Consider the following 14,519-nt stretch of genomic DNA (forward strand, 5'->3'; position numbering starts at 1 on the left):
TACAGCACAGAAAAGAGGTCAAAAATTGCTGAAAGGTCGTTTCAGTCTACAGTTTATCCATCAGAAGGAAGAGGGTTTGTGTATGCACTGTAGGGGGCATCAGTATATGTTACCAATCAGCCCAACCAACACAACTTGGGCTCCACAGTCTTGCAGTTTTCAGCTCTCTCTCTCTCTCTCTCTCTACCCAAAGCTGCAAATGAGATCCACTTCATTGCAGTACCCTCATACCTTGCAAACTTCAGACTGGGACCATTATGATATCACCCATCCTACCTATATATCTTTTGATATCCTCCTTTATAATATGTATTTCTCTTAAAAAGCTAATCATTTGCTTTGAATTTTCCAAGCAAGGGTGAATCTGAAATGGTATATGTTCCATCTATCAACAAACACATCTTCTCCACTACCCAAAGCAAAAGGGCATCATATGCACCACCCCAACAAAAAGCTGACGTATATTTCAGTTTCACAGCGTGAAAAGGCTATCTAATGAGCTACAATTAACCATAATATACTCTCCATCCCTCCCTTGTGCCATATAGATAGAGCTTAAACCCACACCCTTTTATTCGCTATCACTTTATCTTAATGTGTCTTTCCCCCAGACAAATTGTGTATTAATTCGTAATGAAAGCATGTTATCAATGCCTAAATATCTATGACATGCCCCACAGATGTATATATATTTCCCCATGCACATGCATCATTATCCTCAAATTTTTAAGAGGCTAATGTGTAGTTCAGGACTTGAGAGAGAGAGGAAGAAAAAGGCTTTTCTTCATCTTGACCGCTTTTTCAAAGGATTGGCGGTCACGGTGATAGATGCGTTGTGATTATTGAAATTGCAAAAGATTGTGAATAAATGTTAACACTACAACCGCAACTGTAATCGTGGTACGGTTTTTCCAAAGACTTTAAAAATTGTAATATTGCGGCCACAACAGTAACTACATATCACAATTTAAAACCAAAGTTTGACATGCATAATAAATCGGTGCAAAAAAAAAAAAAAAAAGGAGTACAAGAGTGCATGTTGTATTCCTACAGAATAATACACACATCTAAGAGTACGATACAACAGCATATAAATTTAAAGCATGGTTATATATCTGATAAAATAAATGTAAATATCCAGTGAATCCAGCTGTTGATAGCTCGGCAAAATGAACCCACATTGTATTATGTATGAAAAATATGGAATAATTTAATTTAAATATTACTAGAGGCGCTACTTTATCATTAGCTTGGTATCAATCAATTAGCTTAAGCTATGCTTTTGCCTTAGTTGGAATAAAACAATTAAGATAATACTAATTCATCTTCAATTAATGTCTCTTAATCATCTTAACAAGAGAAGGGGAAGGTGTCTTATACACGAAAACATATTCAACAAAGTTGGAAATATATCTGGCCTTAACAGTTAGGAGCATATGCATTTGTTTTGTATCCAATCTCCTAGCTAGCTAATATTGCCAACAGAAGAAAGAAAGAAAAGAAAGGTTGCTTTTCATTTAAACTTGGTGCTTATATATAGTTCTGAAATAAGAAGCCATGGTTTTATATTCATCCCCAATCATCTCACAAAATAACTAAGATAATTCACATATATAAACTCATGCAATCATTACTGGGTGGAATCATTATCTTGCTCCACTTCGGATGCAGGCTCATCATCTTCTTCGAAACCGTCGATTCCATAAGCTGCATGGCCACTTCCAAAAGCTTTAATATGATCTTTAAGAGACCTCTTGTGCTTGAAATCCGAGCCACAGATACAGTACCAAAGCTTGCCACAGTTCTTCTCATGGGTTCTCCAATCTCCCCTCACAGCAAAAGCCTTACCGCATTTTCTACACATAAAGGGCTTAATCCCATGCTTCCTCTTGTAATGCGTTTGAAGTGTTCTAAAATCTTTGAGGGGCTTTGCTCTTGGGTGATCAATGTTGTTTCTGCACCCTGGGGCACAACAATAACAAGGAAGCCTCAACATGCCTGTTGGTTGGGTACCCCTTAGAGATTCAGGCCCTTTTCTGTACTGTGATCCATGCCCCCACATATGCATCTGAAAACCGTAAAATATATAAAAAAAAATTACGAACACCCCAAAAAAAGTTACGATAAAGCAAACAAAGCAAAGTGTTCAGAAGCTGTTATACCCACAGTGAAAGTTAAACACAAAAGGGGGGGGGGGGGGGATCAACTATAGCTTCTCAAAGTAAATCTTACAAATGATTTGTACCACATATACTCAATTTTGTAGCATGATATTAATATATATAATCACGAAGGTGATAAGAATTAATGAACAAAAAGGCTATATATATACTCAGTTAGTCTAAGGAACAAAAAGGCTATCTTCGTAAACAGAAAATTTAATTAAATTTTGATGACTTCTGTTTTCAACATATCTGCAATGGTAAAGAAGGAAGCTAAAGGAAAAAAGAGGAAGTTATGTAGGCTACCTATGTTCCCATGTATGGGGCTTTTAGGTTGGGAACATGTTTGGATTCAGACCAAAGGGCCACAGAGAGAAACGAATTTGGTGTAATTATCTGAGCGATCTGGAAGAAACTCTGCAAAATTTTCAGTATAAGGAAGCTAGCTAGCACAGACTTCAATGTACTGAAGGCATAAGGAACATTGCTTGAGTTGTTTAATCAAGGAAAAGGAAAGGTGGTAAGGTACTGATCCCAGTCTCAGTCCGAATCAGGAAAAAAAAATTGTTGATTATTTAGCCAAATACCAACCAGCTTACCATGCAATACCCCTCCCCACCCCCACCCCCACCAAAAGAAATAAAATAAAATAATGAGTAGATGAGAGGAATGTTATAACCCTGGGAAAAAGGGGTAAAATATATTATAAATAGAAGAGGAAAGGAAAAGAAAGGAAGAAAAAAAAGTAGAAGACATGTAGCATAGATTAATATCCAAGCTTTTCCTCTTTCCATCGAAGCATCAAGGAAGCGTTAGCAGTTCAAATCAGGGAAGAAAGTTATAGACAGAAAGGGGAAGAAGAAGCAAAGGAAAAAAAATTCACTTTGAGAGTTGGAAAGGAAGTGGGAAGAAGAAAGAAGAATTAGAGGGTGTCACGGTCCTTGATGTAGGTACCTGCATGTTGTTGTATCTGTTGAAAGTTTTGCAGCAAACAGGGCAAGAGAACTGAGTAGGACCAATGAGAATCTGAGAAGGAGTAGGGATCCAATATTGGCCCTTGTTGAGCCTGTTGACCATGAACCCTGCAGAAGAATCCTCACCACCATCTCCATGTTCTTTATCTGTGATCTCTGAGGAAGATGAAAGCACAGAAGCCATCTCAGCAGCACTAGGGCTTGGCAACCCTATGTGAAGTGCAACAGTGACAGTGCCATGTTCTTCATCATCATCTTCCTCTTTGAGTTGGATCCTGTCCTCCATGTCCATGACTGCAGTGCAAGACATGTCCTCTTGTTCTTGCTCTTCCTCCTCTTGCTTTGCTGGGCTCAACCTCAAGAGGGGTAGTTCTTCTCTAAGAGGAGGGGAAGGAGGAAAAGAAGAAGAAAAAGTGGTAGTAGTAGTAGTGTTACTGTGGTGGTGGTGGTGGAGATTGTGATAGTGTAAAAAGGTGGTGTCGTTGCTTTTGGTGTGGTTGATGAAGTTGTGATGGACATAAGGACTGTGTGGAGTGTGTGGAGAAGGGTTGGAAGATGGAAAATGGTGATGGAATTGAAAGAAAGTTGAGGAAGAGAAGAAATTAGAGTAGGGGTCAGCCATGGATGAAAAAGGTAAGTGTGTGTTTGATGAGAGAGTGGGAACAGTTTATGGCTAGTTGGCTTTGCTTTTATAGAGAAGTAGAGAGAGTACAAGATGGCTGAAGGAAGTGGACGGTGGACACGGAGAGAGAGAGAGAGAGAGATTGCGGTATCAGACATGGATGGAGAAAGAAGTAAAAGGAAAGTGGGAGAGGAAAATAATAATAAATGTCTCACTTCAATTAATATCTTGGTAATTAGGGTTTAATCAAGGAAAATGTTAGGACTCATGTCTAGACCAATGAATATATCTTAACAATTGATCTGTTTTAATAATAATTATTAAAAAATTATAATTTTATAAAAATATAAAATTTAATAAATATTTTATTGTTTAATAAAAATATTATTTTAAAATATTCAAACTAATTCTAAAGAATTAAAGATAATAAAAAATTTATTTTAAAATAGTTTGTTGATAAACAATTATTTTAAATTAACATTGTTACGAAAATTTACTTATATATATATATATATATATATATATATATATAACACATAATAAAAATAAAAATATAATAATTCTTTTATACACAGATATAATAAATTTTTATTAAAATTATTTTTAATTATATGTTACTTAAATATTTTTATTTGTTTTAAAGTATTGTCAATCTTTAATCTTTAGAGCAGTGTTTACTCATTTATAAATTATAAATACAGAATACGTAATCTTCTGTACAACACCGTTAGCGGCCGTTTACAGTTAAAGGCTACTGTGTGATATGTTCAATTAAATTTTCATTGCTTTCAATATTTCATTTCTAAAAAGTCGGCGACTCGAACCGTTACATCACGTGTTCAAATAAGTGTTTATTACTTTGTTAATTATTACTTACAAGAAGAGTTTTTTTCTGTATTTTGTTAAAATTATCCAAATTCGTATCTTTCTTTTGTTTTGTTTTCTAGATTATCCTTTCACCAAATAAGTAAGGAATTATTTTCTCCAAATATTATCATGCATTAAAGATAAAATTTCTATTTAACAATAATATTTAAAACACTCTTATTCGTTTTACTCAGTCTTTTAAATTATATTAGATCACGCACCAAAAAAAAAAACACAATGTTTTGGCATGGTATTAAATTTTATTGATATAATATTTATTTAATAAAAAATTATTAATATTTTAGCAAAAATATTTATTAATATAAATACTGTTTTTTAAAACTATATATTTTTTATTAAAAACAATCTTATTTAAGTTGAACAAACTCTCTTTCAAATATTTAAATAGAATTTAAATATAAAGTTATAGATTAAACTGAATTAATATTTTATCAATCAATTCATATGCTCCACAATAAATATTATAAATATATACTAATAATTTAATTTTGTATGTTAAGAAATAAATTTATTAATGTACGAGTGTGTAGAAATGTATCTTTTTTATAAGAGTGAAAAAAATAAACATATAAGTATACATAGATACATAACTTATATATTTTAATTATACCGTTTAGTGATAGATATTTAAAATAAAATTTGTTTCATTTACTTTATGTTTTTTATTTAAAATTAACAATATATATATATATATATATATATATATATATTTCTTTCATGAATTAAATGTAATAATGGATAATGTAACCAAACATTGAAAATATAATAATGGGGAATCTATAAACTTTTGTAATTGTATTGATCATACAATTATAATATACTGTAATTCAATAGTAGCTGCATTAGAATTCGTGCATACACCTTTTCTAAAATGAGATCTATCAATTTTTGTATAATATAGAATAAAGGGAGAAGAATGGTAAATTATTATTTTATTGGCTAACTTAATTATACGGTTTATTAATTTCCAACAAGTTATGCCTTTTTAATTGCTTTCTTGTGAGGTTTGTAAAGCAAAATGCTCTTACCGACTTAAAAACATACAGAAAGAAAACAAATGGCAAAAGTTTTCTTCTCCTTTTTAACCCTTTGTCGGCAGCGAGGAGAGATTACAGGAACTTCAATCAATCTTTGAACCATGAAGATTTGAAATTATATTTTAAGTGCCAACTTCTAATTTAGGTGCATTTAGTTTTATAGCATGAAATATTAACTAAGAATTAAAGAAAAGACATTTCTATAAATTATTCCAACTTTATAAGAGAACAAAAAAGTGAAAGTTTAATATAAATCATTTTCTTCTATATTTTCCTATTTTTATATAGTTTATCAAATTAAGATAGATTATAACTTTTAAATGAACGTTACTTATGGTTCTCTATTTAAATTTTAAAATTATGTTAGATCTAAGAATTACCTCGTTAATTAGTATAAAAAATATTAACTTTAACTCTTAGACTTAATAGTAAAATTTTATTCAAAATATTAATTAATTATATTTTTATATAATTTTAATATAATAAATAGATTATTTTTTATAAAAATATTTTTAAATACTTAAATTTAATCTTAAAAATTAAATTTACAAAATTCTAACGCTTTTTCTGTGTACCATCTTGTAAAAAGAAAGAGAGAATAAAGATAAACCTCTCTAAAACACTAAAGAGTAAGAAGCCACCGTGGTACTGGTAAGATAGAAAGTAAAAGGATTGGTACAGTTCTTATATCGTCTGTAATAATTATGAGATTTTTTTAAAGAATTTATAAGAATAGTTCATAACCTTTTTTTTATTTTAATAAGGTTTTTAAGAATAAAATTTTTAAGTTTATTTTAAAGTTGTGTATAAAAATAGTTTATAATTTTAATTGCATCAATTATTTATTTATTTTACTTTATAGAATAGGTTCTCATATAAAATATTTCATTTAGTAATCTTTTATTTAAATTATATTTTCAAACATATCCTTAAATTAATTAAAACTTTTTAAAGTAAAATTAGTTTAAAACACATACGTATGACAAAATTAGCTGATAAATTGATTAAATATCAAAAAATAATTTTTTTAAAATGAAATAAAAATCAACAAATTAGTTGATTGAATTAAAAGTATTAGACAAAATTATTTTATGCTAACTAAGAAGTATAACATAAAAAAAGCCTCAACTTAAATTTTCATAATTATATATATACGTAAACAATTGTGCTTTGTATTTAATTTATTTAAAAATTTATCATCTTAAATATTCAAATAAATTTTTTTAAAAAAATTTTGTATTGAATTTATATGTATTAAAATTTTATTTTTTTCTCGATTTTTAGTAATTCATATACCCAAATTAATTTTTTTTATTAGACTAAATTTCTCTATTTGTTTAATTTTTCAGAATTTTAAATCATCCATGTTTCACTTATTTATTTAAAATAGCTGAGTGCATTTATTTTAAAATTTAAATTATTTTTACTTGTATTTTTAAATTTTACTTTATTTTAAAAAAATGTGTAATGCATATGGAGAGTACTGTCTTGTAAGATTACACATCACATGAGACATATATACCCAATTTTTATTATTTCAAAATTGGAATGAAGATTTAAATATTTTACTCAAAACTTATAATCAAAAGATTACAAAACTTATAATCAAAAGATTACAAAACTTATAAGCATCAATATTATCATAGCCTGTGAACACCTTTTCGGAATCGTTGTGTGTGAGAGTTCAATTCTCTGAAGATTGGAGATCAATCTTGTTTAAAAGGGTTCCTAAACCTTTTTTTTAAGGATTATGTATTTCTCAGTGGTTTTGTGGCGTGTGACTAAATTCTAAATTAGAGCTACGATATAGATGTTAATTAGAACTAAATATCCTAAATGATAATTCTTTGCATGAATCTTAGGAATTTTCAGCTGACTCTTAACTAGTTACCTTTTTTTTTTTCCAAACTTCATTATTTCTTTTCTTGTCCAAATCATTTCTTCTTCTTCTTTTGCCTAGGTAACAAAATATTTAGTCAAGTTATTACTTATCAACGATCCTATTGCTATGATATTTTGAAATGCTTTAATTTGTACTCTTATATTATTTATCGACAAATGCATTTATTCAATAACAACTAAATACTAAAATTATCTGGATATATAAAAAATGTGAAACTCAACTAATAACATGAACCACACAAAAAAAAAAAACATGTGCTCTTTAAATAGTTTGATTTAATTTTTCAAAACATGAATAGATCACATACAAAAAGGGAGCTTGTCTTGTCACGGATTCATGTTATGGGTAAGCACATGGCTTATCATAGAATCTCAACATATTTCTTCGAAACAAGGACTAGTGGAATTATATATATGTGTGTCCTTTTCATATAAGAAAAGTAGGTCATTTCATTTACACCGATCCAAACAGATAGTTTGATTTAAACAGATAATATATTCTTTGGATATATATATATATATATATATATATATATATATATATATATATATATAATATCATAAGTCATACGTGCTTAGCAGAAAAATGTACAATCAAGGGAAATTATCAGTCATTCTCTGCTCTCTAATTTCATGTGTTGTTGTTGTTTTTTTTTTTTTTTTTTTTGTCTCTTTGATTATGCATTTATGTAATCCTTGGTCCTAAACGGCTAAACCCTTCACTATGATTCAATTTGTTATAACTGGCAACAGTTTCTCGTACTTGTTTAGGAATCTTATAACTGCACCCATTGGACCACTCCTAAATGTAGTCGTTGAAGATTCAAAAACATCACTTGATTACAATTCCGAACCATTAATATGAATCAGGTCAATGCGTGAGTTTTCTTTCCACATGCCTCTTACTGCTACAATTAATATTATGTCTTGTGTCCTTGATAGCATAATTGCCACGCAAACGTAGTCTAGTCATTAAAACATTCTGTAGAAAGAACATTGCACAATAAACTTCACAAAATCAACCTTATACCTTTCTTTTCATCCTCTTGCACCAATCCGGCCACCACAACCATTCGAATTTACAGCTTTGCACCAGCCAAACGTAGCATGTAAGAATATATAGTAAATATAGTCCTATTTATATAAAACAAATATTTAATTATCAAAATAAATAAATAAATCCACTTACATGAGTGTAAATAGTAAGTATTTTGTCAGTACAAATTTTTAGAACATAAAAAAATTAACAATTAATGCATCTCAAATATGTATTTATTTTGTAAAACTAAAAAAATGATAGTAATTATTTGTTGTAAATAAGATAAAAAAAATCTACCATACTAGTTAATACTTAGTACTGTGTACTTGATTGGATTTTTATTATTATAATAATATACTAAAGGAGCACACAAATTGAATTTTAACTTGAAGCGAAGAACATGGTTGGGTCATTAATTAAATTAAATAGAGATTGCACGCATCCCATTGGAACCAACAGAAGAGAATGAAGATTTCTGAGTTTCTCAAGAGATGACAGACACCGGAGCACATGATAGAATATAATGAAGTTGTGAGGATAAATGCAGGGACAAGAAACAAACTAGTTCCAATATACGCCCAACATTTCCATTGCTGTGCGCACACCGGTCGGCTAGTTTACCTATAGATTACTTCATATTAGCTTGTCTAGTAGATAAAACTTAGGTTAATTATTATGATTACTGTTAATAATATTTTTCAATTAAAATTAAAAATTTATCTTATTAACACGTGTTGACTTTTAATATTAGTATACTAATTTTTATTATATATATACATTATTTAGGTGAAATATTAATTTTAATTAAAAAAAACACAAACAATACTTATAAAGTTATAATATCACACGTAAGTTTTTTCATTATATGCTTCATTTAATTTCTTCCCTATATACCTAGTTCATTGTAATATGAAGTTAAATTGAAATATAGCTATACATAGTGTGAAGGTTTTTTATATTACGATTTTTTTAACTTGTGCAGTATTGTATAACATAAAAAATTATATATATATATATATATATATATAATATTTAATAATATCATATATTTAATTGTATTGATTTATGTAAATTTTAATAAAATTTATCATCTATATCACTCAATATTATAAATTATCATATAAATAAAATATTTATTTTCATAATATTTAGCTTAAAATATATATTTAAAGAAAATTTCTAGTTGATTGTTAATATAATTTTTTATATTAATAATGTAGTAAAATTAAACTCTTATATTTATTATCGTACAATATTTATAATAATAATTTAATTAAAATATACTGACAATGTAATTTATTTACGTTAATTAATTATAATTTATCATAATATTTAAAATTATTAAAATTTATGAAAACCATTTTAAAAATCATATTCAGGATGTTATTTACGTAGTTCGATAGTAACATAAAACTCTTTTTACTAATAGTATATTAAAATTAAATTATTTTTTATTATAAGCAATTTAATGATGTAGTAAGGATGTAGTTTTCTTTAATGAAACTAAAAAATCAAAGTAATTAATTATTTACATGTGTGCATATGCCAATAATAACATAAATCAATTGAAAAGATATAGAACATATAGCAGTATGTAAAGGCATATTTTGATAGCATATTAATAATCTAGGAAAGGAATTCGTATGATTGTAAGAACCATTTGTACCTGTCTAACTAAGTTACCGAATGTTGTCATCACAGTTTAATAGTATAAGAGGTGTTGGCTGTAAACATGAGTAGAAGAATAAAAGCATACCAACCCGTGGTCCATTTGATTGCAGCTGAGGACCCTATTGCATGTGTGACATTATTGGTACGTTTCTGACTCTCAGTCTAAATCTGAGCCATTGAGCTGTGGGATAGGGGAAAAGGAAAGGAGAGACATACAAGAAGGACCAGGTTAGGCTATAATATTAGGTTAGTGTTTTTTGCTTTTCCTTTTCTTAACACTACTTTACGTACTTCATGTTTAAAATTTTTAATAAATTTTTACTTCTAACAAAGTTATTATATTTAAAATCAGCTTCTTCTTTTTTTTAGAATTTAGTCATAATAAATTAGGCTAACAAAAAATGAGTTTATATTATTAATCTCTATCGATTAAGTTTATCTTGGTACTAGACTTTTATCTTAATCAATACATAATATTTTTAAAAATACTTAAATAAATTTGTCATCCTTATAATAATTACTATATTAGAAGTTAGTCTTTAATTCATTTTTTTAGAAATTAGTTTTTAACACATTTTTTAAGACTAATTTCAAATGCAAAAACTTTTTAAAGACAAATAAATTATTTATGTTTTTTAAAAATATTTTTAAATTTTATATCAAATAAAATAATAAAGTCTATCAAGTATTTCACATGTAGGTACATATGGTAGCACTGTGTTAAAGCCTCATTTCTCAACTCAACATTTAACTAACATAGATTAATCACGGTGACTAATTTTTTGCTTGTGTAATATCTTGGAAATCAAATTCTAACAAAAAAATTTAGAAAACTAATTTTAAACATAAAATAAAAAATTGTTAAAACCTGTGTGCATGTGTATTAATACAATCTTTTTCTGCAATTATTGGTTGATCTATTTATGTGACACTCAGGAAAAGTTAAATATAATTTATATCACACCTTAAACTAGAGAAATAGGCTGATTCAAATTTTAACACTGCATTAAATTCAGACATTTTAACTCGATTGATCAAGTTTGAAAGAAATTTAACCAGCAAACACTCATAAAAATTAAAGTTTTATAATATTTAAATATTATTTTATAAACTCAAATTAAATTTATATATTTTTTAATTCAACTTAAATTTATGTCGTGTCTCCGAATAGAACTTAACTAAAGGCTTTACTCTCTCGATTTAGTGGCTTGAGTGAATAATCATATATATTCAATGAGGACCACTTGCTTCTACTTTTCTTCTCTTTTTTTCATTTTTGTGTCCAAACCTCTTTCCTTCGTAATTAATTGCACAATTTAATCATGCTCAAGTTGCGATTATGTTTTCTTCTTCCCTCCATAATAAAACAAATTAATCACTTAATCAGCAAAAGTATTTTTTTAAGTACTCCTTAGCAATATGTATTATGGTTTTTTCCTTTTTTCCATAAATTACGGATAGATATTACAATAAAATTCTCCTTTTAATACAGTTATATTTATTATAATTTAAATTTAAAATCACAATGTTGATATTATAAAAAAATTATACTATTATTTAATCTTACTTGTTTTATGAATAAAAATTATTTTCTTTTATAATATATAATAACTTTTATTTTATAAAAACTAAATTAAATGTTTTACTTATATATTGCGCGTATATATATATAACATGAGCATCCACTGACACTATTTTTTGTAATTTTTCAAAACTTTGTACAATAAGAACTAATTTCTATCCGAATTGCAGTTGTTAAAAAGGCCTTGCATTCATTACGGTAAGCAAAATTGATCCCCAGGTATAAATCAAAATGGCCATTGATCATCTACAATTATTATTGCATTGATTGGAATATAATTCTACAGTCTTCACAGAAAGCTCCTTAGGATAAACAGTGCCTCCAAACATGTCTCCACAGTTATAATAATTACTCGACCACTAAATTCTCTCTTCATTTTTTTTCCCCTTTTTTGACTCGTATTATTTATAAAATTTTTGTTAATTAGTGCTTTAAAATCTATTAAAAAGTATTTTAAAAGTATACTAATAGAATTTTGTAATCTTTCTTTTAAAATTTTAAATTATATATTTTTACAATACTCATTAGCACTTGTATTATTTATATAATATGTTTTTATAACACCTTTTATAATATTTTTATTGAAACATATTAACATTAATTTTTAAGTCTGGTCTTAAGTGTTTAAAAAAAATGCTAAATGTTCATTAAAATGTATTTGTTAAATAAAAAGTATTAAGGTTTTGTTAATTTAAAATTTTGGGATTGATTTTAAATATTTAAAAATAGTAATTTAGAAGATATAATTTATTTAAATTTTATAATCTTTGATGTAATAAATATATTTTTCAATAAAAATATTTATTTTTAGTTGCTTATAGGAGTGAGGTTAACAGTTTTCAAAATATTAAAGTATAATATATATTATTGCATAAAATTTATCACTTTTAAATACTTAAAATCAACACTAAAAATTGATGTTAATAAAAATAATTTATTTTAATGATATTACTTATTTACTTTATTTTTTTACTTCTTTCTATTTTTATCATAGTAGAGAAAGTAATTGTAAAATTTGATTATGCAAAAAAAAAACAAAAAATTATCCCTTTATAAAGGCAAGTGTAATTGAAACAAGCAAATAAAACTCACTTTAATTTCCTTTTCGATCTCACTGAGATGAGAAGATAGCTTCACGATGCACAAAGTTTGCAACTTGAAAATCTTTTTTAAATATGAAAACATGTAGAAGTTGTTTGAGCAAATACAGATCATGTAAGCACAAAATCGTCCATTGAGAACATGAGTGGGGGAAGCACTATACGCATAGGTTTGTCATTCATGAAAAAAATTTAAAAAAAAATGCGTTTGATAATATTATTTTGAATATGTTTGAACAAATTTAAACATTTATGGAGTCTAGCGTGGGGTGGATACATTCAACAAAATGATAGAGGTAAAATTTGTGCAGGTTAAAGGGGACACAATAAAACAATTTTAGCACAAAAGGGGTATGAGTTGACCAGATCGAGATCCCAATCCCATGCTTATTTTATCCTTTATATTTCCAAGACAGCTCGAGTGAGTTTACATTGTAAGATGAGAATCAGTAATTTTATAACTAAACATCATTCTTTGTTCCCATGCCCATGTCTTCTGAAAGCTTCCAAATAGCTCTACCATGCATTTGTCAATCCCTATAAATCTAGCTGGAAAGACATATTTGCAGTATCTATTTCTATGAAATAGATTCATTGTAAACAAATTAATCAAATTAAGATTGTATTAACAAAATTTATCAGTTCTTATTTAACCTTTTTTATAAATAAAATTTCACAAGTTCATTTAACATAAGATCATCTGTCTCATGAAGTAAATCAGATAAATCTCTAAAGAATTTAAGAAACTTCCTAAAAATTAAAGGCATGAATTAATACTAATAACGCTAAAAATATGCCAACCTCAATAACTCAATAGTTGGAGATTAATTTATCCAATAGCAACTAGTCACAATAATGGTTGATAGCAGCTGGTGTTTTACCCACAAATTAATGTACCTTTCTATAACTGGTCTTGTAATCCATTAGTTTGCTTTCAAGTATAATGATTTTTGTATTCAAATAATATGAGATTGTAGATTGACTTTATAATTGTATTGTTTTGTAAGAGTTAATTAGAGTATCTCTTTTACTCCTCTAAATAATGAAATATGTTGTAATAAACAGTAAACTATTATTAAGAAGATGTTATAGCTCCTTAAACGATTTCAGTGTGTATAAAATGCCCTATTCTTGAAAGAAAGGCTTTTTCCGCAATCATATTCATTTCCCTGCTTTGTCCAATAATTCTTTTAGTACATTCATCTGACTTTATAACTAGTATTAATCATTAGCCTGACATAAACTATGTATATCAAATGAAATAATAAATAAAGCTGACAAAGTTAAAGTAAAGGATGCGTTTAGTTATTTATTGAAAAGCTGTTACATAATATTAGAAAAATAACTTGACAGACGCTTTTTTTTTTTAATGATGACATAAACGTTAGTAAATTGGCTTGATTACAAATTTTTTTTAGTTCTTTTAATTTAAATTATGTGTTTTTAATTTTTTTATTATTTTTTTTAATTTTTTAATCATGAACTTTTATTCTCTCATAATTTCTTCTATTTAAAATTCTTAAATTTTAAGTTTTTTTATTA

General features: G+C 27.3%; 1 protein-coding gene across 1 annotated transcript; it reads right to left on the bottom strand.

Annotated features, from left to right (window-relative positions):
• Positions 1-1,402: 1,402 nt before the first annotated feature.
• On the bottom strand, positions 1,403-3,763 carry LOC113863558 (zinc finger protein WIP2-like). The gene is made up of 2 exons (XM_027497188.1): positions 3,117-3,763; positions 1,403-2,068 (listed from the first exon to the last, which is right to left on the bottom strand). Exons 1-2 carry the CDS (start codon positions 3,756-3,758, stop codon positions 1,631-1,633), a joined length of 1,080 nt encoding a protein of 359 aa, XP_027352989.1. The 5' UTR covers positions 3,759-3,763; the 3' UTR covers positions 1,403-1,630.
• Between the last annotated feature and the right edge of the window lie 10,756 nt (positions 3,764-14,519).

The sequence above is a fragment of the Abrus precatorius genome, unplaced genomic scaffold, assembly GCF_003935025.1.
Source record: "Abrus precatorius isolate BTA unplaced genomic scaffold, Abrus_2018 Scaffold3, whole genome shotgun sequence".
In the NCBI taxonomy this organism is placed as follows: domain Eukaryota; kingdom Viridiplantae; phylum Streptophyta; class Magnoliopsida; order Fabales; family Fabaceae; genus Abrus; species Abrus precatorius.